Raw genomic sequence first — 23,904 nt, forward strand, 5'->3', positions numbered from 1 at the left:
GCTGATTTGGTTACAAAATGGCTATGGAAAAACCATTAGACAAATTCTGATCCTCATTACACTCATACTGTGGATTATAGTAGGATTAGTGTGGATCATTTTCCACTGTTTTATAGTAATATTTTTGGATAATTGCATATCAAACAACTATTCTTTGGGACATGCAAATTGTGTATGAACATAATCAACAAATGAGCTGACTTGACTACATCATGTGAACTTGTTTCACAGTTAAATTACCGACCTCAACATCTCAGACAATTATCGGTTATCAATATCAGCTCACAAAGTCCCAATCGGTGCATCCTTACCACTTATGACACAGATGGTACGTACAAGGGAGGACACCATGCATATATTGATTACATGGATTTCTTATCACAGGTGCCACTGCTTTCCTCTGATAGATGCTAACCATCTGATAAGTACATTTTCAAATGTTTGCATCTAACTTTAATGTTAGTGAATAGATGCAGTAATTTAAGTGGTCCTACATAGCAAGTTTACAGTTGTTCAGTTAAATTGAGGAGATCCTGTTCATGTCTGAAATCCTTCAAGATGAGACTCTTTTGATCCTCTACTTGTAAAAAGTTGTCCATGTATGGACAACATTAACACTTGAAGCATTTACCTTAACCCTAATGGCTGTTCAGTAAATTGTATGCTTCATCTTTAAAAAGATGAAACATGCAATCTTCCTTACACAGTGTTTGTAAAACCTATAATGTGTACCTTGGCCAGGACCTGCTTGGTTAGTCATCCCGTCACCGTGTAGCCCCCCAGAGTAGATGTTGTCTGAGGAGAAAGAGCCCTTCAAGGAACAGGGTTGCTGGGTGTGGACCTGCTCTGGGGCGGTGCAGGGCTGATTGCTGGAGCTGGAGCTGCCACTGGAGTAGGCAGAGCCATCTGACAGAACTGAACTTTTAGCAGGGGAGCCAGAAGAACTGGCAGCACTCTCGCCTTGTTGCAAAAAAAGAAAAAGAGGGGAAAAAAAAAGTGTGAGTCAGTCAGTGAATCACTCTGTGAATCACACATTCCTATGGTTTTCTGAGCCTGACGCCATTCTTGTGTTTTCCACTTTGAGAAAATGCGTGCTTCTAACTGAAAATGCTCTCTCATATACACGAACCATAATGTAAACCACTTATCACCCCAGCATCCCAACCCACACACCTTTCCTCTCAGCAGCAGTGGTGTTGAGATTGTTTCTGAGCTGCTGCACCATCGGATTGAGCAGTTTTCCAGCCTTCAGCTTGTGTTTGCTGGCCCTGCGCCTGCGGCCACTTGGAGGTGCAGCATGAAGTAGTCCAACATTGGAGGGCAGTGTTTTGCCCAGCTCCTTGTACAGACGCTCGATCTCATTCCTCTGGAAAGCCTGCAGCTCAGAGATTTCCTTCATGTGTCTAGTGAGAAGTTATAGGGAGAGAAGAGACACAAATGAACTTTTCTGAAAGGTCATGATAGGCTGCTGGTCTATTTTATGTTTTTTTTCTTCAGCAGTTTGTTCTCCACATCTTTCCACTAAAGTCTCTATCATTATGCAAGCAGTCATTTGCTTGCAGCTATTAACATCTATCAAAAGACCTTCTCTCCTGATTGCATGTCTCCTTTTTATTACAAAGCAAAGTTTTGTCGACTTAGCTGTGGGCTGTAATGTCACTGAAAATATTTAGAGAAGATAACAGCATGCCATAAAGGTCCAAAGTATTCTGTCCGCATGGAGTTTGTGCAAAATTAATGCTTGAAAGTTCATGTTATAACTGCAACCACAATCGTTTTTACAGTATGAATGAGTTATCTCATAAGATCACTGTTTTTCAATTAAGTGACAAATATAAAGATATCTGTTTCATAATCAATCATTTTGGGGGATGATATGCCTCCTTTAACAGAGATGTCATGCCTTCCAGCCAGCCATGACTATTAAATATGATTAGTAATCAGTTAATCGCTATGATAATCCAATTTTTATGTCATATATTTATTGACGGTTAACATAATATTGTTTTCTGCCAAATGCTACAACCTCTGTTGACTATGCACAGGGCCATACCTGCACATACAGTATGCTACTGTGGATACAGTTGTAATATTGTGTAACATACATTTAAGCTGTATCCACCAGGACTCTTTTTTTCACCTAATGGTGGTTTTGGCTACCACTGTTGAAAACTGGAATAATGTGTGCCATCTTCACTAATTGAAAACCTTTTTGCAATATAAGCAGATTAATTTACAAATAAAGGCAGGAAGAACCAAGTACTGTAACGTGACCATTCATACTGCTGACGGACTTTGCAACACATTTGTGCCACTGTGGGTGAGTGTGTGTGTGTGTGTGTGTGTGTGTAGGTTGCTTTACTTTTCTCTCAGTTTCTGTAGTTCTTTCCTCATATCTGCATCCTCAAACTCGGAGTCATTGTCACTGCTGATGTAAGATGAGTAGGCATGTCCTGCAGAAGGCGAAGGAGCGTGACCATTCATTGCCACGGGCTGTCGGCTTGGTGAATCAGAGCTCTGCTCACTTTTGCTCCGACCAGAGCGCCGCAGGAAGGCCACTGCCCTCTTCATGAGGTCGCTTCCGCTGTGCTCAGACAGGGCATGAGGTGGGGGAGCAGGGTGGGCCGGAGGAAGGGCTATGCTGCTGCTGTCTTCGTCGCCTGAGTCAGAGCCGATGTTAGAGGAGTGGTGGAAGTGGTGATGAGTTGGAGTGTCAATGGTCTGGGCCCGTGGGATATGGCGTGGGGTGACATCAGGACTGGAAACGGAGGTGGTCTTGTAGAAGTTAGGTGGGGCAGAGTAGCGATTACTAATGTGGGGTTTGGATGTTCCTGCTTTCTCATCATCAGCTGTCAAAGAGGACCTGCCTGCAGCCACACAGCTCTTGTCTTTCCTGCCTGGGCCTTGAGTCTGGCTGCGAGTCCCTCCAGAACCACTAGAGGGTGCTGGGGAAGTGCAGGTGCTGCTACTTGTCTTGCTTTTCTCTAAGCGACAAATGACATCCGGTGGAGTGGGGACGATCTGGTAGGAAGAGAAGCCCATGTTCATAACAAAATTAGAGTCCATAAACATCATCAACTAATGCAATGTTTAAGCAACAAACTGGACACAGGACAAACTGGTATGACTCAAGACCTGTAATATAATTGAATTTGGTCAATGACATTTATATTGACCAGATCATCACCAGTTCTCAAAGTGGATTCTTACTTGAAAACGGCTTTTGGAGCTATATGAACTGGAGCTGGCGGTCAAATCTCTTCTGTTTAAAACCCTGTTGGTGGCTAAAGGAGAAGGAAGAAGAACGCTTTACTAAACAAACTATTCTCAAACAATAATGCAGTCATAATGTGACATGAATATGAACGTCACATCAAAAATGTTACCTACCAGCCACTGCAGAGTCACTTAATGCGCCCACACTATCTGTGCGCTCTGGGATCTGAGGCTAAAAGAGAACGAGAGAAGGGTGTGTATGTGGGAGGTTGTAATCATTTGAATAGTGGCAAGTTGTGTTAGCAGTGTGCTATGCTAGCCATTATCCTCTACTGACCTCAGTTTAGCCTGAATGAGTCAGACCCTGATTCGTGTTTGGTAGCAGACACACACACAAAAAAAAAACCACACACAAAATGAAGCTGCCAGAGGAAGAGATTATAATGAATTACAGGGCTGACAGCAGTAATTTTGTTATCCTCCCCTCTTTCTAAGCACAGTATTAATCTTGCTCTTTACAGCCAATTGTCAAATCAATAGCAAAGTGCAGGACAACGATTCAGTGACGCTGCCATTACCTTAGAATGCTCACATTCACACACAGACACACAGTATATTTTACCAGTGGCTCCCCCTTCTTCTTCATAAGTGCTCCCTCAGTGCTTTGGCCATCTGAGACTGGTGGTGAGGTGACTCCCTCTGTACTGGAGGCATGGGGGTCAGACGTAGAGCTGGAGGGCTGAGAGGGAGCATGCTCCTGGTACAAGAGGTTTCTCAGCTTCTCATCCAAAGTCTTGATTGTGCGGTCAACAAACTCCACCCTGCGTGGTCCTTCACCGTCCGACTCCCCTGGCCCTCCACTCGCTGGCTGCTGGTGGCTTGATGACTGGGAGTTCTGGGATGTCTGATGTGCTGGACTCTGGGGCTGAGAGGTGACTGTCCCAGGCTGCATGGATGTGGCGTAGGGCTGCTGCAGGACCACAGACTGATGGGAGGCCAGCTGAGGGGGTAGTTCTCCAGTAGGACTGGCCTTTTGATTGGGCTGATTAGTTTGTGAGGAGGCCAAACCACCAGCTGCTCCTTTATCAGTGGTATTCACATCCAGAGAGACAGGTGGCACAATAGCACAGCACGGCATGTCCTTTACCATAGAGACAGCAGAGATGCAAGGCTCTTCCACGGGAGGGGAGCTGTGATGGCTGACACCAGCAGCAGCAGCAAGGGCGTTTTTAGTTACACAGGGCTCAGGCTGTTGGACATGGGCTTTGCCAATGTTTTGGTCTTTAGGTTGCGCTGAGGTCTGAGCTGCAGGGGGCAGAGAGGAGGAGGACGGGCTTTGGGAAGATAAAGATGCGACCGGGGTAGATACTGCAGTGGTGCTGCTATTGGGCCTGACTGATGATGAGGCAGACTTTTCGGATTCTAGAGAAATAAAAAGATCAGCGTAAATTAGGAGGCTAACAGATTGGGAGCAGCTAAGGCCATGAAGAAGAGAGGCTGCATCCTGTAGGTGCCAGAGTATTACATCATTGCTTGTCTTCCCCCATCAGGCTCTGTCAGCTGGAGTATAAATCCTGCCCTTCATTTCTGCCTAGAACCACTGCAGAAGCACTCTTATATAACTGACCGCAACAGCTAAACTGCACAGATGCACACTCTAATGCATGTGCAGCGTCTTCACTATCAACAGCAGCAAATAAAAACACAAATGATTCAGTTTAATCTGTAAAAATATATTTACACTATATGAAAGCATTTAGTTTTTTACAGTAAGTATTAGATCTGAGGACATCAGGGAAGCATGAATGATAATATATATTTATGAGTGTGCGGCATACCCTGGGCTGTAGAGGTGTGAGATGTAGTCGGCTCTTTGTCTAGCATGGGCGTCTCAGCCACAGGGCAGATGATAAACCAGCGCTTGCCAGTGTGGAGGACTGTCAAGGACAGAGAAACATCTACTTTAAAAATCAATTCAGTAGAAGAGATAAAGAAGACTGACTGTCTACCTTAAAAGGAAAATAAGAAATAAACAGACTGAATTAATATGAATTTGTGAATACCAATACCAATAAGAATGCTAATATACAGGGAGGCAGTTGTGTCTGAGTTTAACTAGAACTGAAGACTGTGAGTGGATTTTGTTTTGAGTTAATATACAATGTCCAGGTGGTAAAAAGTCTTACCATTTTGCTGGTACACAAGCTGTGGGGTGCTGGGTGCAGAAGCCTTCAATCCCTAAAAAAAACAGAAGGGTTACTACACAGAGTGTGCATCAATTTAATAGATATTTAAAAGGTTTCCACAACCAGCCAAAGATCTGAAGCTTAGAAATAAATTTAGTTAGATCAAAATGCCACATCAGCAAGAATGGTATTTTTGGCAGCTCTTGTTGGCAGCGTTGCATGCAAAGTCATCTCGAGAGTGCTGTCAAGTTAAGTCAAGACAATTTTATTTATAGAGCTCCAAATCATAACCGAAGTTATCTTAGGGCACTTTTCATATAGGGGAGGTGTAGACGTACTCTTTACAGTATTATTTACAGAGACGCAACATTGCCCCATGAGCAAGCACTTTGTAACACTGGCAAGGAAAAACTCCCTTTTAACAGGAAGAAACCTCGAGCAGAACCAGGGTCTGGGTAGGCGGCCATTTGCCTTGATAGTCAGGATGATTGTGGACAGATTACAACTATTAACTGTCAACCGGTGCTGCTACTGTTCCACGCTCCAGTCCAGTAGGTGGTGATAACTCACCTATAAGTTAGTTTGCCAACCGCCATCAAAACTCAAAGAAGAAGAAGAAGAAGGTCCTTTCTCACCTCTGTTCCTTCAGCGCCAGCTCCTTCACTCTGTTTGGGACTACCTTCCTGCTCAGAGGTCTTCTCACCCTCAGTGTCCTCACTGAGCATGTCCATAGCTTTGTCCACAATGTCCTTCAGCTGCTCAATGAACACTTCTTTCTCTAGAGGCAGGATGAAATCATTCTCCACCTGAGGGTAAGGATGGTGGAACAGGCAACAGAACGTTAAAGGGTTTTCTTACTTATCAATGCTTCAAATAAAACTGTGCTCATGGTCGGTGCCAGGAAGAAAAACAGATGTTCAAACATGTTTAGGAAGAATATAGGTATATTTTGGGATTAGAGGAGCGATATGAAGTAGAGCCCAATCGATACTGGATTTTTGGGGCCGATATTAGGGAGTAAAAAAATTCTGATATTGATATATTGGCTGATATGCTTCATATATGCTTAGACACATATTTTTTGCAATGATCCCTCAAATATCAAACACATACATATAATTAAACTTGAATTAAGAAAACGGATCAGATATACATACACATAACATTGGCACATAACGGACAACATATACGCCCATACCGATATATCTGGGATAGGCCAATATCGGCTGACTGATATATCGGTCGGGCTCTAATATGAAGTGAGAGAGAGAGACAAAGATTTTTTGCTGCATTGCAGCTGAGAACAGCAACACAGGGAGTTTCAGAGTTCTGAGCCATAGCAAAGCATCTGACAATGAACAGCTTACAGCACACTGCAAAAGCTTTTGCATCAATTGAATTTGAAGTATTTTCCTCCTTACCATGTATGTAGCAATCTCTTCTGGTGCGTCTCCATCCAGGTCAAACTTGAAAGTGACCATCTTATGGTTATGAGTTTCCAACTGACACTCTACCATCTTATCCCCTGTGTTACACACCTGCAGCGAGAAGGGACAGAATAAATACATCATCTACTATTACATGAGTTTTTAACATGGGCTGCAAGAAATGTGATTCTTGTTGGAAGATGGCTACACACATTTAGCATGCTGAGCTTTGGTCTGCTTATCTTCTCTTGCCGAGAGCGAGTGCGTGTTGACCTGCGGTGGTGTTTGCGGGCTTTCCCCTCGCCTTTACCTCCATGTGTCCCCTCATAACCATCACTCATCTCCTTCCCTGACGTGGCATCAGAGTTGACACTGCTATTGGGGAGGAAACGATTACAGAAATGAGCAAGTATTGCTTTATTCATGAATACTTAAATACCCAATAAACAGCTCTACATTTAGGGTATATGCGACCTAAGATTAAAATGTAACTGCAGTTGTAAATAGTGCCTATCATAAACTAAAAAAAAAAAACAACAAATATGTACACACGTGTTCACAACTGTCTATTCATGTCTATGCCCAAATAAAAAGGGTGAGATAGGTGTGTGAGATAGGTGTGAATAAGGTGTGTGATATATAAACAGGAATTCAAACCAAATTCAATTTGAAACGGTAGCTCTTGTGTCACACAATCATCTGGGTACAATAGACAGATTTTGTACTGGAAATGGAAGGAGGTTAATGGTTTTTACCTCCTTCCTCAGTATGGAGCTTAGTGAGTTAAAGGTTTTGTTAAGTTTATTGCTGCTCTGGAATGCCTGCAGGATTTGGTAAAAGTCAGATTTATCAGCCATGGGTGACGCTTAACTCCCCACCAGCTTAAAGAGGATATAGATTTGTGGCAGATTAGCTATCTGCTACCCATTATGAAGGAACAACTGCAATTTCTGAAATTAAAAAGGAATCTCAGCTGCTGCTGGTCACGATGATACAAGAGATCAACAGATGCCATCAGAGTCCTCTCTGGTTTTATAGACATGTTTATGTCTATATCATTCTGCCAGAGAAAGTTATCAACTAAATCCACATAACGTAACAAATAACCATTTTACTTTATGAGGAACAGCTAGGTAGTTACGAGTTGTTTTATCATTTGTGAGATTGGTGGAATGTTTTGTAAAGGTTAACAATATTTTTGCCTTATGGAGTTTAAAACACAATAACAGAACAGACACACAGACATTGCCTTTGATGGTGCTTAAAGCTTCTTCTTTTTTAAAACTTTTCTTCGAAAGATGAGAGAGCAATGGATTGCAAGTTATGCTACGCATCCTTTCAACATGGCATTTTTCTACTGTAACAGTGTAAACAATAGAGCCTCTAATTCTTTGAGTCTGAATTAAGTGAAAACGGAAAACTGTTTAAGTACTTATGCAAATGTCAACATTCATGTCACTATATGTTGCTCTTGGGATTAATGTCAATTTGACAACACGAGAGAGCTATCTGAGATTACCCTAATCCAATATGCATTTATTAGAATCACAATCCCCAGCTTGTCACCTGCAAAGATGGCTGAGGGAAAATACTTGAAGGTAGTACCTGTCATAGCTCTGCCCTCCGCTTTGTTTCTCTGAAACTTGATCCTACAGAGAAAACAGAATCCACAAGCAAACAAGAGACAATTAATGATGGAGAATAAAGGTATTTCATTTTAGGTTACGCTCCTGACAGTGACTTGAGAGGAGGTTCTGTAATTCTGCGTATGAGTGCACTGGTATATTTACAAAGTAAAGTGGGCAGAGGAAGAAATACTCAGTGGGGACTAAAAAGTGTGAAAATGAGTCACGAGTCCATACCTCCATGTAAATCTCTGTTGGACCCTGACTTGCAGCTCCTGTGAGAGCACTGAGCTGTTTCTGCTGAGTCAGACTGGAACTGGCAGACCCAGACAATGCTCTCTGAGAGTCAGAGGGTTGCAGCACAGGAATCTGGCTCTGAACCTGACTCTGGGCCTGCAGGGGCAGCTGGCATGGGTTCCTCTGATCCAGCTGGGCAGCAGCAGCAGCTGTGCCCAGGTCTAACCCATTCTGCAAAGGCAGGGAGAAGACTGCAGGTTGGGTCAGCTGAGCGGGTTGGACTGGCTGAGCAGCAGGGACAAGCTCAGGATGGCTGACCTGGGCCGGCTGAGGAACCTGCTATAAAAGACAAATTATAAATTATTATTATACATAATCATGTTATCTTGGAAGACTGTGAATCCTTTGTAGACACTTAAAAGATATTCCAACATGTTTTAATCAATTTCTTTATAAGAATACCTCTAAAATAGAAATTATAAATATTCATTATCCTTCAGCCACAGAGTAGCACAGTTACTCTATAAACAAAGCTTGTTTGTGACACAAAAATATGAAATAACAACTTGACAGAGATTATCTTAATCAAACCACCCTTAACACACACAAAAACTCAATTTCCAGCTCACACCTTCTTGGTAAACATCTGCACTCCACTGCAGCCATCATAATTACCTGTATCAGAGGCTGAGTGCTGCCATTTGTGGGAGGGTGTGTGTTCTGGGATGAGGCAGTGTGTGCATGTATGGGGTGTGTGGGTAGAGCTGATAAAAATGCAGGTTGTGAGTAAGAAGCTTCAGATTTAATGCTCTGGGGCTGATGTTGTGGGGATGTGGGTCCCATTTTACCAAGCACAGATGAAGGGGAAGGTTTGAGGGACACTGGGATGGGTGAAACTAATGCATTTTCAATGTGCAGAGGGGAAAGAGGAGACACAGAAGGGGTTACTGGGACAGTCTGTCCAGGAGAAAGGAAGATGTGATTAAGAGAAGAGGAGGTTGAAGGGTCAGGGGCAGTGTAGGATTGAGGGTAGGAGGATTCACAGTCAGTCACAGCTGTCATCACCTGGACTGTGGGATACTGTGAAGGAAACGGAAGGGAAAAGGAAAAAAAAGGAAGAAAAGAGGAAAATCAAATAATCTAAAGAACAAGGTTCAAACACCGGAGTCTATATTGTTACTGTTCTATTAATATAATCAAATCTAGAAAAAAATTGGTAAAAAAAACACAACACACAAGAACAGGTACCATCCGGATAAGATATTTTTGAAAGTCGTGACAACAGACTGACAATACCTGGGATGGGTGTGTTGGTGGTAGCGAGGTTGAAATCTGCGGAGGTTGCAGCTGCTGGTGGACAGCAGCCTGAGCCATTGACTGTTGAAGAGGTAGTGCCTGAGCAGGGACACTTGAAGCTGACTGGGTGAGATTTTGCACATGGCTCTGTCCATCTTGTCCAAGCTGTGAAATGCTCTGACCAGGAGGAATATTCTACAGGAGAACAACACACCAAGAAGGGGGGAAAAAAAAGGGGGAGGAAGTTCAATGATGGCAGGGATTCCAGTTTCAACTCTCATTTTGGAAGTCTGCATTTCCTGCTATTGACCCAGATCAGAATAGCTCACATTTTCCATCCTGCCCCTGAGCCTAGAATCAGTCTGAATCTGCTACACATACAGGAGTACTGTGTACCACAGGACAGAAACAGTGCAAGCCTGGGAGGGCTGGCGGATGCAGTGGCTAAAAACCACTGTTATTGTTTTCATTACTGTTTCCATTATCTCTCTGTTGGCTGGTGTCTGAGGAAACTCCTGTTTATTGGGCTATTCTTTTTTTCATTCATCTACTGTCCACCAACACAGCTGCTTCCAATTCAGCTGCACCAAATCAAAACCAGGCACCACAATATGAGTGGTATCAAAACTAATAACAGCACCGCCCTAAATAACAATGTTAACTTGTTTAAGTGCATTATCTCCTGTCCCTCCCACATTGAGTCCCACAGTGACAAAGTGTGTTGAGACAAAGGTGTTATACCTGATTCAGGAAAGCAGCGATGCAAAGATAGGGTTGAAACTGATGAAAAATGAAAACAGGGCGAGTTCAGAGGAGGGGAAACAAACATAAAATTCAAAACTAGGGCACTGTGGCACCTTGATACCATCTGCTGTATTAGTTATCAACACTGTACACTCACCTGTTGGGTCATATGAGCAGCCTGGCTATGCTGGGAAGAAGCTGGAGCAGTGGTAGACTGTGCAGGCAGGTAATGGCTTTGAGCTGGAGCAGTCTGTTGCTGCAGCACATTGAGGGCAGAATGTGCATAGCTCTGAGAGCTAGCATCAGGTAGACCTGCAGCAGGGTAATTCTGATGTGTGGCTGCAACTTGTGCAACCAGGGTTGCTGTGTGATGAGGCTGAGAGGCAGGGGTCTGAACCTGTAGAACTGCCGACTGGGATACATCCTGGCTCAGTTGTGGAACTGCTGTCTGCATGGCTTTCTGACTGTGCTGCTGTAGAGTTGGAGTGTGTACTTGTTGCTGACCAGAAGACTGAAGGGTGGGCTGTGTCATTTGTTGGTGTATGGTATGCACAGTTTCTTGGATATGCTGGAGTTGAGGCTGAATGTAAGCTTGCCCAGCATTTTGTGTCTGTTGTATACTGGATTGAGTACTTTGCGTTAAGGGTTGTTGGTGCTCTTGCTGAACGTGTATTTGTTGGCTGTAAAGTGCTGGTGTAGTGGAGCTCAGACCAGGCTGCTGACTCTGCAGTTTGACTGCGGTTTGGACCTGCTGCAGTGCACTGGGAGCTTGTGCAGGGTGACACTGGGCCATGGCTGCCATAGTTGGGGCTACAGATGCAAGAGGGTAGCTTTGTGCTGGCTGCTGTGCTGGCAGGGTGGTTGCTGCAGCTGCAGTCTGTAGCTGAATTGTAGTAGGATATTCTGATGCAGACTGAGATTGTTGAGCTGGAGCCACACAGTTCTGACATATTTGTTGGACTTGTAAGGGAAATATTGAAGAGCTTGCCTGCTGCTGTTGGTGACTTAGTGCTTGGTAGCTCTGTGCAACATGTTGTGGCACAGCTGATGCTGAAATACTTGCTGCGGCTTGGGTTTGTTGCACACTTGAAGGTGTGTAGTTGGCAGCGCTGACTGCATGCTGGATGTTGACTGAACACAGACTAGCTGGAGCTGGTGCTGCAGCACTGGGCTGGCCAGGATATGGAGCAGCAGGGTAGCTGTGTCCAGGCTGGAGGTACTGCAGAGGTGTGTGCACTGCTGTGCTGGAAGAAGGCAGGCCCTGGACAGATAGTTGATTCTGGTGACCTGCAGAACTGGCCTACGGACACAAATGAGAGTAATTCAAGTTAGACCCTCTTGGCAATGAATTTTACTGGACAAGGATAAAATCCCACAAAAACGAGAAACAAAAAAGTGTGCCAATTACAAGTCATACCGGATGCAAGTACAATGAGAGGATGAGGGATAAAAATAAGTTAAACATATAACATCTGTTTCAACAATGAGCAGGCAGTGACAGGTGTGAGATAAAATAAGGCACAAGGGAAAGACCAAGAGGAGGGGGATCAGACAGCCACCCCTCCTCCTTCAATCAGAAGCCATATATCCAAGAGCTAAGGAGGAAGACAGCTGTAGCATCGGGCCAGTAAAGCAGAAAGGAAAATTGTTAAAATCTGAGTTCTAGAAGGGATTGGTAAAGGTTAATCAGCAGGGAAACGTGATCTGTTAAAGATTGCGCCATTGTCCTTCAACAGAAGCAAGCTTATGATTTTTAAGAAGACGGTCAGCTCTGGAGGCCTATGCAGGCAGCAAGACTCAGACAGTAGACAGGGAATCAGATCACCTCCATGCAGAATAATGCTGTCCCTCCTACGGGCTGGGAGAAATCAGTTAAGCAGGTGTTGGCCCCATATGAGAAACTAAAGTGATTTGTCTGCTATTGTGACCTACCACTCCTATTGCACCAGTAACTTGCTGCTCTCTGGCACAGAATTTATCCTTGCAGTCCAGGAGGAGTTCTTGGTCTCCAACCGAACTGCCACTCAGTAGATGACTCTTCAGGTTGCCATCTCCAGCACTGCGTGCAGGCCTGTGGGCGGCTGAGGTGTGCAGTGGGGAGGCGTGGGAGGGTGTGGTGTGACAAGGGGCTGCTTTGCGGCAGATTATATTCAACAGGGACTTTTGCAGCAGTGAGAAATCTGAGCAATCACTCGAACCCTTTGGCCTTCCATAACCAGGGGCGGTCATTGTTCCACCAGGGGACGGCTGGTGTCTAAAGTCACATGGACAGTGGTGTGTTGGCACAACATTAGTAGGATGGCGGTGTCTCCCCTCTAGTGACTTCAGAAGAAGCAAAGAGAGGCAGGCCTGGCACACATGGCTTCTATGCATTGCAAGATGGTGGTTATGATGAGAGGTTAAACTTAGAAGACCACTGAGGTCAGAGTGTCTGCGTCCACTTGGCGCAGGCAGTGACAAGTTCTCTGCCTTTGATGAAGATTTGATGCTGGTGTCACTAAAGCGGCGGGATTCGGTGGGTGATAAGACAGGGGAGACCCGCAGCACCGGCAGAGCACTCTGGGAAGGGAACCCATCCTCAGCCTCAGAGTGAAGCTCAGAGGGGTTGAGCTCTGATTGGTACTCTGGTACTGTGGGGGTGGGACTGATTGATCTCTGAGATTGAATGAGAGCATGGAGTTGAGCGATGTTGTTTGCCCTTTGAGTGTCAATAACGGGGGCACTTCCTCTCCGGGATGCAGCTCCCAAACGAGTCCTGTGCTCTGGGCTCAGCGCTGCCCCCCATACGTCACCCTTTTCACAGGAGTGAGGTCGATCTGTCAGAGCAGGGCTACTTCTCTGGCACTAATCAAGGAGCAACCCAAAAGCAAAATACAAGTTAATCGAAATGAACAGATTATAACCCAAAAAAACCCAAAACATGAGATATATGATGAGATGAGGATGAACAAGTTTTCTTGCAAGAACACATGAATGTATGAGAGCTATGTAACGTGCATGTCTATGATAATTAAGGTTGATCTGTACATATTCAAAAATATATGTCTTGACCTTGTAGATGAACATTTTTTAGTGTGTGGCTACAGCCTGTGCTCTGGTCCCAGGACATGTGACGTTGACTGCTTTCTGTGTATTTTAATAAATCTAAATGTATATGTTGGGTGTGTATGCTTCTGATACAGACCTGCTGTGTTGCCATAGTGATGGGCTCCAGCAGGGACTGGTAGAGGACACTCTGCTGGCTGCTGTGGGAGTCCGAGTACACAGTGGAGCCCATGCCACTGTCGAGTGTGCTGTCTGCTGCAGAGACACACAAATCATGCAGTCATAAAAAAGTCAAAGAAGATTACACACATGTCTCTCTGACTGGTGGAGAACAGACTCTCTTACATGTCACTGAGGTGGCACTGGCTGGTAGGTTACGCAGCCGGTTGTGCTGGTCTGCCTCTGGCTCTTCTGGTTCAAGTAGTGGGGCCTGTCCTACATGTGCTGCCCCAGCAGAGATGCCCTGAGATGGTATCATCTGGACCCTGTGCGCCCCTTCACCTTGATCCACTGGAACTGCAGCAGACACTGTTCTCTCTCTTCTCCATTTGATCAGTGCCACACGGTCCCTGATCGACTTTCCCACAGTCTTAGCATCACTCTCGTGGAAGAAGCCAGACTCCACCTGACAAATGAAAAGGAAGAGCATGACTTCCAAGATATTTTTAGCATGGAGCATGTGAGAGAAGAGAGGGTGCATTAAAAGGAGAGTATGTGAGGGAGAGAGAAAGAAAGCAAGAAAAGGAAGGAATAGAAAATCTATTTTAAGGGGATCAGAGCAGTGGGGGATTATTCCCTTTGTCAGCAGCTTGGTTCATTGTTCAAGACAAAACTGAATGAACTATTACATCCGCAAACAACAAATAATAAGATACTATGCACAGAGCACAATGTCATACATACAAAAACAAAAAAGTGAAGCCATGTATTAAACTGGTTACTGAGCTTTACCTCTTTTAGTACTTATGATGGCCAGACAAGCAGTACACGATGAAAGTACTTTCAAAACAATACTAGCCTACTAGTTAACGATGTGCATTATAAAATATCATCATAAACAGTTAAGTAATTAATCATTATCAGCACAGCAGCAAGAAATAATGATTAGAAAATGCAGGTCAAGGACCATCAGTGGAGAAAAATCTAATTTCTCAGGTTGCCTGTCTGTAGAGAAATTACTCATTCAAGCAGATGAGGAGTGACTTGACATGGCAGTATGCTGGCCATACAATCTCATTGTGCTGCTGGTACACATGTCTGCTCTCATCCACAAGTCAACTGTTACAGAGAGAGGCCTTAATTTGTTTCCCTAGCTTCACGGTCTGGTCAAGGCCAAAATGGCATAAACAAAAGGGAGGGAAAGAGAGCAGACAAGAAAGAGGAACCGAGATGTGTGAGAGTGAGAGAGAAGTGGAGAAAAGGAAGATATTAGTTACAACAAGAGAGAAAAAGAAGGCCAGGAAAGCAGGTTAACTAACAGCCAGTAGATCAGTTGACTAAGTATTAAACAAATACTTTATATACTTTAATACTTTACTTAAACACAATGTACAAATATATACTGTAGACTTCTTTGTGCAAGATCTGATAACACATTGCAAATGCTCCTCTATCCCGATGCAATAGATTGGCCTAAGATAAAGCTGTATTAAAGTAACTTTCATGGATTTGTTTTTTTGTTGAGTCATGTTTTTTTGGGGGCCATTTTGAATAGTCCTGTCAAAAGGACAAATGTGATTTAAAAAAAAATCTCCCTGTATCATAGATGTCTCACTGATGATTTGGTCTCTCCAGTTTATCTGATGATATGTACCAGTTTATTTTTTCTCCCACCAAAACCTCTTTAAGGCTTTTAAAGACCAGACCATGACAGTGACTATGTTTACATTCTCCAACTGAAGTCAAACTCATCTTAACCCCATGCCCAAATTAAGGAAATTTTCATGGTGCTGCAGAATGTTAGATGAGTAATATAAAGACTTGAGGCTGGTACGTCATGGCTTCGACAGTGAGAGAAATCTTCAGTTTTTCTGGACCAGGCTTGTATTGCTGGGTCTATGGGTACCTTATCTGATGATGTTCACTGGAGAAAACCATGTAAACAAAATGAAAAAAATAAAACCGCAATCACTGTATTCCTGGAAGAGCAGAGTAAGTTATCACCAGCAATCTGCATTTGAGTGCATTCCCTGCTGATGAGATAGCAACTAGAGCACACTAAGCCTAAGAAGCATGCAAAGCATGACAAACGGTATACTTGCATGGGTTAAAACTAACCTACTACTGGAATAAAAATAAAGCAAAGAGTTTTGCAAAGGTCCAACCATGTCTACATGACATTCAAATATTTTAGGGGTGGACAACACAATGTAAACAAAAAAAGTAGTAAAGACAACTTACAGGATTCTAAATCCAGATTTATCTCAAGATATATTTATGTATGAACAAATTATTCAAATTTTATCTTCAATTATTTACTCACCATCTCTTGTGCCACAATTTCAGGGACCTCCTTTTCCAGGTCAAACGTGAACTCGATGGCTCCAGTCTCCTTGTACTTCCCTTTTAACTTCTTGTGGTCCTCCACCCACAATTTCAGGGCTATTGAGGCCTTTTTCCCATCATCCTCCTCAGCTAGCTCCACCCTGACACCTGTGTCCTCAGCAAAGAATGCATGGTTCAACAGATCCTTGATGGTATACCTGAGAGAAGGAACACCGAAGCTCAGACTCTGGCACATATGTGTAATACACACTGCTGCCACTTAGCTGTAATGTATAGATACATTTTTATACATTTTGGCCAAGTCCAAACACAGTAATCATACATGGACATGGATTACCTGTGCTGCTGGGAGAAACTCACTCACTGAACCCTATCATGCTTCTATAAAACAAAGCCACTGGAAGCTAATTAAGGGTTATTTTCCCCCTGTATACAAACTCATTATGTAACAGATTTGAAAGACACCCTGCAGATATAGAGAGAGACTGCAGTGCTGCTGAGAGCCCAACTGTCAGCGCCACAGCAATGAAGCGGGGGAGGTGAGACAAGGCATGAAAGATGAGAGGGCACCTTGCAGGCCCTATTGGCTGGAGACTGGACATTGATGGGGACAGTCACTCACCGCTCCTCTTTCTTTTGGCAGATACACTCCCCAATAATCTCCTTGATTTCAGGATCCATGACCTTGTTGTAGCTGGCCGGCTTCACTCCCTGAGGAAAATGAAACATAAACAAAATGCTGAGGACACGCCATGAGAGGATGCTGTGTTGATGAAAAATAATGACGAAGGAAAAACAAAGGAAAGAGGGTGCAGAAATGTTTATGAAACATCAGTTTAAGTAATACTCCACCCCAGATCTTATCTTTTGAGTATCACAAACTCACACCCCGTAGGCTTTGTCGACTAGAGCATGGCAGCTCTAGTCAGTTTGAATCCATGTCGAACGCAATGGATTCCAATAACGATTAGTTTTCATGGAGTGAAAAGAGTATAAAAACATCAATAGAAACCTCTCAAACCACCCCTTCAACCTAATCAACTTCCTTACATCTGTGTGCTCAGTATGTTCCAAATTCATAGTTTCACCAAAGTATAGCTTAACACACAGTCTCTATCTCAATTGCCAGATACAGTATGACCTTTGTGAGCTTGTTGGTAGGTGGGTGTGTTGATTTGCCCACGTTGGAGCACCTGTTTCCTGCTTTTCCACTGATCAGGAGAAGCAGCGGTCTGAGAGTGCCCTGGTTCCTGAAGTAGTTTGTTTGTAAACTACAATGACAGTACAGCTGGTGTAGTAAATTCCCATTATATTTTGACTGTTCAGAATATCCCATGCACATGGATAAGTGCATTTTTCCACTGTGAAAAGTGAATATTTGATACTCAATAGATTTTGGTTGCAATATCTCTTCTAAAATGGTGGAAGTGTTGGTAAGATTACATTTTCTTCACTCAGCAGTCTGACCTTCTTTACTAAGTCTATTTTTTTTAAAAGGTACATTTTGCCTAGTTATTCTCTCCATGGTGCAGCACTTGTGAGATCATTAAATTAAATTAAATATATAAATGGAGACACTCTCTATCTAAGAGATAAACTATATGCATCCTCTGGACTAAAATTCCTACCAATTATGCAGTTGCATGCTGAATGTACTCAGGGAGTAGTATAAAGCTATCAAGGTTTCTCTTTGATCAATTTCCTATTAATATCCTGCAGTAGTCCCTGCAGGGCACTCTGATATGCATATGGTAACAATGCAGAGAACAGTATCTAGAGACAGCTGCACCGATGCTGCCCAACCATTAATATGGGCGTAGAGGCCTTCTCTTCTTTAACAGCAGGTGAAAGAGTCATCCCTCAGATTCCAACCCTGCCAAGTCTCAAGAGTGGAAAATCAATACTCTTCATCAAATCAGGAAGTCTATCATGACTTCAGAAACCTCAGAATCTAAAAACAGTTTGCAGTAAGCTTTGTTAGCAGAGAGACACCCTTTGAAATGGAATGGAATACAGCCTTTAGGCTTTATCTAAAAAACAAAGGAGATTTGGACTCCCTCTGTGGCTCCATATGGCTCACTGGATTCTTCACCCAAGAAATTCAAGGCTGAGGATCTATCGGGCTGAAAACAAGAGAGCGGATTTTGGGCTCTAAAAAACTGCAATTAATAACTCCCTGGACCCATATGTGGTGAAGCAACTTAAAACCATCCTTGACCTTACTATGCCCCATTTTACAGGTTCACTAAGCATGATCCCGAATAATTACAAAATACATACAAGAGGACTGTAGCACAAAGAAGCTTTTTTGCTGAGTAACACCGTACTGCTAGGAGAATGAAGAGGATATCTGCAGAAGTTTTGTTATTGATACATAAATACCTCTGTTTATTCATTTGTTTAAATAATTTATAAATGTGACAGCTAATGCATAATTAGTGCCTGTCCCTTTTTGTCTGTACAATAATAGCACAATGTTATGACAAGGTTATTATCGTTTGCTTATCCTAGAGAATGTTTAGAGATGGTACATATTTCATTAGAAATCACAGTAGTTTTGGAAAGTGATAATTACATCAATCATGATTCAACATAATAAAAATAAAAATGACCCAATCTGTTGTCATTTTGGGCTACTGAACTAATCTATTTGAAATTCGCAGTATTTTCCCGAACTATCCCATTTCTGAAACAAACTGGAAAATTGTACAGAAGCTGGACTCACACTTGTGACTTTGCGGTAAATCTGAGCAGCATTCTGACACTCGGAGTATGGGTACTCTGAGGTGGCCATCTCTAACATACACATGCCAAACGCATAGACATCCACTGCCTCATCATAGTGCTCTTCATACATCTCTGGAGCCATGAACTCTGGGGTACCTGAGGAGAGAGAGAGTGAGAGAGAGCCCAAAGGATAGATCATTTATTTCTTGACTACAAGAACGATAAATCTGCCGAGCTATATTTTTTAGTCTCCTACCTATGACGCTCTTAGCAAAGGAAGCCGCCTTGAGTGTTGCCAGTCCTAAATCACCAATCTTGACTGACCCCGTAGGTCCAGTGATAAAGATGTTATCACATTTGAGGTCCCTATGGATTATAGGAGGGGTCCTGGTGTGGAGAAAGTGAAGGCCTTTCAGGATCTGTCTGCACCAGCTCCTTAGCACCTTGGGCTTCATTACCTTGAATCGCTTCAGATAGCTGTAGGAAGGAGAGGGAAACACATTACCTTACAGACATAGAAAGGCTGACATTTCTCTGACACACTGTAGACACAAGTTAAGCAGTAAATTCACTTTAACCATGGTAAAAAATCTATCTATGGTACAAATTGTTATCTGAATGTGTTTTCTTTCCACTTATTTGTCAGGGGAGTTGTCCGTACAATATCTGCTATTTACAGTACTCACGTTTTTAGCGTTCCTGATGTCATGAGCTCTGTTACTAAAACAATGCACTTCTTCCCTTTAAGGGGTGACTCCCAAAAGTCATAGAAACGGACAATGTTGGGATGTTGGAGACCCTTCAACATCTCTGCCTCCTCCTTAAAGCGCTGACGTTCCACTTTTGACAGCTTACGATCCTAGATGAAAGAGCACAGATGCAGAGGAGAAAGAAATAGTAAATACACAGCTCTAATTATAGATAACATCACATATTTGCTTCACAAGAACTACCAGATGGAAGAGGCCTTCTCCTTGAAGGCACTACCCTGCACATTTCAAATTCATACATCCAGTATGTTTTAGCAAGTTGGAAAGGGAGACTGAGTGAGAAAGAGGTTAGTGTCAGTCTCTGAGCCATATACCAGTCTCTAATTGGACCATATGTACTGTATATCACAGCTGAGAGTCTGCAGTTTGTGTGTGAGAACACTACAGATCAGTGGCTTTCTCAAAACAGCAAAAAAGATTCATCATGCATGAGTGTGATATTTTAAGTATATTTAAAGTGTAATATCAGTGACCTCTCATGTGTTTGTTTTAATATATACAGAAACTCTGAGTCTATGTAAAGAGACATAGAAGGGTGACCATCCACAGTGACTCCAGGTCGAGAATGAACCCAGATATCAACGTGGTCACACCCACCACACACTGCAGCTAAAGGCTACATGTCATCTCTTCCATCTTTCTCCATTTCCTTCACTTGCTTGCTCGCTCTCTCATCCTCTACCTTTTACTCTTTCCCCACCCTCCCCCCATATCTGCAATCCGTCTCCCTCTCTGCACCCCTCACACCAACCACTCCCTTCTCCATCACCAAACATCCCCCGCACACACAGAAATGCATCATCGGTAACTGCTCCCTCTCAATCCCATCCCTCTCCAATCCACTGTAGTGCTGACCCCACTGTGAGGAGAAATTTCTCTAGGTGGAGCCAAGGGTAGCTTTACTGCGATTTCCCTTTATTTCCTGACTACAACAGCGAGGACTTACATAACAAACACACATGTGAACTCAGCACTGAGCATGGGCTAGAAGCACAACCCCACCCCTCGCAGCGACGGACGACACTGATGGTGGAATGTGATGAACACAACCTAGCGAGATGTAATCTATTTAATTATTCAACCACAGTGGACTCCCCGGGAGATGAAACAGCAAATACAGAAATCAAACTAAATAGCCTAAAAACTGAACAGTGAAGCAAGATGTGCAGTGATGCAATATGTTGAAGAGTGGACTGATAAGATGATAAAGCATGGTGGGTGTGAGTGTGTGTGTGTGTGTGAATGTGGCATATCAGGTTTTGTGTGCAAGTGTGTGGGGGGTGGGGATTGCACACTGCACTCTTCTGAAGCCCATGAATAATTCAGTTCTGCAGAGAACCCGTTCTACTGAGGCGAGCTGAGCAATGGAAGGCAGGGGCTGGGGCCGCCCAAGTTGGGCTGGGTTATCCCCAAGTGCTCTTTGCTGCACAGGAGCAGCACGTGGACTGAATTTTACCTGAGCCAAGGGTCTAAAAAAGACAGACAGAGAGAGGGTAGGGAGCCTAAGGCAAATTTTAACCCTTGTGCACTGCAGCTTTTCCTCCCTTTAGGCGACACTCCCTTCTTCTCCCCATATTACTTCTTTTTCTTTCTTCCTACCTCCTCCTCTTATCATCTCTGCTCTTATCTTTTCAGGAATCCCGCCCCTAACACCATCACCACCACCACCATCAGTGTTCCCCAAATCCCAATCACACTTCCCCACACACACACACACACACACACACACACACCTCCATTTGTTCTCCCACTTCAGTTTTTCCCTCAGCAGACACTGGGGCTTCTGCATAATTCAGAAGCCACATGTAGGCTCAGAGGTGTTGTGCACTGCATGGCGAGATACACAGACAGATACATATACACACTGAGGCACTAGAAGAATGTCACTTCCCAAGACACACAAATACCCACCCCCAAGACAAAGGATATCACAGAAGCATCAATATACAAGATTCTAGTTACTGTGAGGGATGTGAGCTTTTAACGAGTGTGACTCATCATTATATTACATTATGAATCCAAACGGTGCTGCAAACAGATCATCTAGTGTTTTGTGTGCATATATAAGAATCTTATCAAGTCTGTGGGGTATACTTGGCTTAAGAAAAGGCTCAGCTGGTCACAGCAGATTGTGGGGCGAGGTTAAACACACACACACAGAGAAAACCATACCGGGCAGCAGGGACAGAAAAATAGATTGTGACATTAGCAGGAAGCAATCTATAAAGCTGTGCTCCACTCGGCTGCCACCCACTAAATCTGTGTGCTGAACTCTATTAGTTCCACAGCCCCGGTGAGCTCATACAGCAAAAAAGACATATCAGAATAAGACACAAAAACAGTGGGCCTCAGGGTGCTGGAGGGACCAGGTAATAGATTAAAGTATTAGTCATGGGAACTGTGCAGGACACTATACCATGTAATGGCAAAACTATGTGTTCAAATCAAGTTGCTGGCCTAATGTCACATGCCATCTTAACTGCATACTGTCCATTTAAGAAGAAGGCACCCTTATAGTGGAGAGATGTCTATCAGCTCTGCTACTTTACCTGAGAATCTGGTGGTATATACACAACATAGCAGTAAGAATTGCAGTTGCCAGTTAGAGGAGCAAATTGGTTTTACATAAAAGGCTCTGGCTGTTCCCCTGTAAACTACTTAAATAATCAGCAATGTGTAATACAACTATGGGGAGAGCATGGAACAAATATTGCCTTAGTTTGGAGATTGAATTACATTGAGGCCCCCTATGCTGCAGAGTGTACAGTATGCACGTGTAGATGTTATCACTCCAGGTGCCTTACTGTGCCAGCAAAATGGATATTTTTTTAATCAGTACACTTCCTTGCCAAGTCTGCTTTTAAATACCCACATTTATCTGGGTACTTTTTAAACAACACATTTTGAGCTTTTAAGTGCAACATTCTGGATAAAGAAAAAACAACCCCAGAAGCTAGCCTGTATAGTGCACTCAGCATCTCTAATCAAGCTTATTATCAGCCTATCATACTCACATAGAAGGTTGAGAAAACACACATAATGCAACATAAATCTGTCGAACAATGAGCATCCTTCATGTGAAATTGGTTCTGGAAGATCCTGCACCTCAACACACACAAGTACTAGGCTAACTGTAGAGACAACTGCAAGCATGTCAAATGATTTAGGCTACCATTGAATTGGAATTTCTGCCATAAAAAAGAAGCTAACCTGACGCATAAGATGGTTTGTTACATAGAACCATCTGATAAGTCGTCCTTGGAAAGTGTTTGGAAAAGTGTAGGCACTTTCAAAAAATACTTGGCAGGTGATTGGATGAACCATTTGTCTATCACCGTCTATCAACCATCTTGCCTTGTGAGGCAGCTGGATTTGCGAGATTGCAAGATTGCAAGATCACGCGATCATCCTCAAAGGACACCGATTGGTCCGAACCACCAGTTGTTCAGACTTCACTGTATTAATATACAGTTATATACAGTTAATGTACACACACACACAGTGTAGCACAACTGACATCAGAAGGATGCAGCCATTTTTTTCCCTGCAGTAAATGCACTTTTTACCTGATCAAAAAACGTAGACCACATGAATTGAGGGGTTACAGCAGGACGAGCGTCTACTATTGATTATCCACTAATAGAATCAGACTTCCCCTAGAAGGAGGGGAGTTGTGGGGCTGAAGAGTGCTGAGGCAGGCCACCTCTCTGGAGCATCAATCTAAGAGATATATCCCAAACAAGCTGACAGACACACACACACACACACACACACACGAGTGATAGAAGCTAATAGTGTTCTCATGCAGAGAAAACACACACAAAAAAGCTGAAAACTCATGGGAACTGTATTATTAACATTAACTCCCATCTTTCATTCTCTCTCTCTCTCTCTCTCTCTCTCTCACACACACACACAGTGGAATGTCTGTGGTATAAAACCACTAAATGACTAAATCAAAAGTCCCCTAAATTACAGAAATAACAGTCTCTTACTCTTGGCTTAATGTTTGCACACAACAGTGTTGCTGGGTCCATAAAAAGAAAAAAGGCCAGTAGGAAAGCACAGAGGCAAAGATAACAGGCTTTATTCCCTGGTGAGAAATCTTAGGAACATAATGTTTTTG

The 23,904-nt window shown here is 43.3% G+C and overlaps 1 protein-coding gene across 9 annotated transcripts in view; it reads right to left on the reverse strand.

Moving 5' to 3' along the window:
- LOC122982207 (serine/threonine-protein kinase WNK2-like) overlaps positions 1 to 23,904 on the reverse strand; it is a 48,381-nt gene that overhangs the window by 7,878 nt on the left and 16,599 nt on the right. For 3 of the 9 annotated variants that reach the window (XM_044351344.1, XM_044351337.1, XM_044351345.1), the window contains exons 3-27: positions 19,695 to 19,867; positions 19,265 to 19,485; positions 19,007 to 19,164; positions 16,904 to 16,992; positions 16,259 to 16,478; positions 14,122 to 14,401; positions 13,916 to 14,031; positions 12,664 to 13,575; positions 10,889 to 12,031; positions 10,729 to 10,767; positions 9,988 to 10,182; positions 9,757 to 9,771; positions 8,692 to 9,030; positions 8,435 to 8,478; positions 7,042 to 7,204; positions 6,824 to 6,940; positions 6,038 to 6,208; positions 5,403 to 5,454; positions 5,055 to 5,153; positions 3,839 to 4,638; positions 3,391 to 3,448; positions 3,211 to 3,284; positions 2,363 to 3,021; positions 1,174 to 1,403; positions 733 to 960 (exon numbers count right to left, since the gene is read on the reverse strand). In XM_044351344.1, coding sequence (XP_044207279.1) covers positions 733 to 960; positions 1,174 to 1,403; positions 2,363 to 3,021; positions 3,211 to 3,284; positions 3,391 to 3,448; positions 3,839 to 4,638; positions 5,055 to 5,153; positions 5,403 to 5,454; positions 6,038 to 6,208; positions 6,824 to 6,940; positions 7,042 to 7,204; positions 8,435 to 8,478; positions 8,692 to 9,030; positions 9,757 to 9,771; positions 9,988 to 10,182; positions 10,729 to 10,767; positions 10,889 to 12,031; positions 12,664 to 13,575; positions 13,916 to 14,031; positions 14,122 to 14,401; positions 16,259 to 16,478; positions 16,904 to 16,992; positions 19,007 to 19,164; positions 19,265 to 19,485; positions 19,695 to 19,867 — 6,595 coding nt within the window. The remainder of the gene's footprint in view (positions 1 to 732; positions 961 to 1,173; positions 1,404 to 2,362; positions 3,022 to 3,210; positions 3,285 to 3,390; positions 3,449 to 3,838; positions 4,639 to 5,054; positions 5,154 to 5,402; positions 5,455 to 6,037; positions 6,209 to 6,823; positions 6,941 to 7,041; positions 7,205 to 8,434; positions 8,479 to 8,691; positions 9,031 to 9,756; positions 9,772 to 9,987; positions 10,183 to 10,728; positions 10,768 to 10,888; positions 12,032 to 12,663; positions 13,576 to 13,915; positions 14,032 to 14,121; positions 14,402 to 16,258; positions 16,479 to 16,903; positions 16,993 to 19,006; positions 19,165 to 19,264; positions 19,486 to 19,694; positions 19,868 to 23,904) is intronic. The other 6 variants (XM_044351339.1, XM_044351338.1, XM_044351343.1 and 3 more) reach the window with 6 other exon arrangements.

Source organism: Thunnus albacares, chromosome 5 (assembly GCF_914725855.1).
Source record: "Thunnus albacares chromosome 5, fThuAlb1.1, whole genome shotgun sequence".
NCBI classification, from domain to species: domain Eukaryota; kingdom Metazoa; phylum Chordata; class Actinopteri; order Scombriformes; family Scombridae; genus Thunnus; species Thunnus albacares.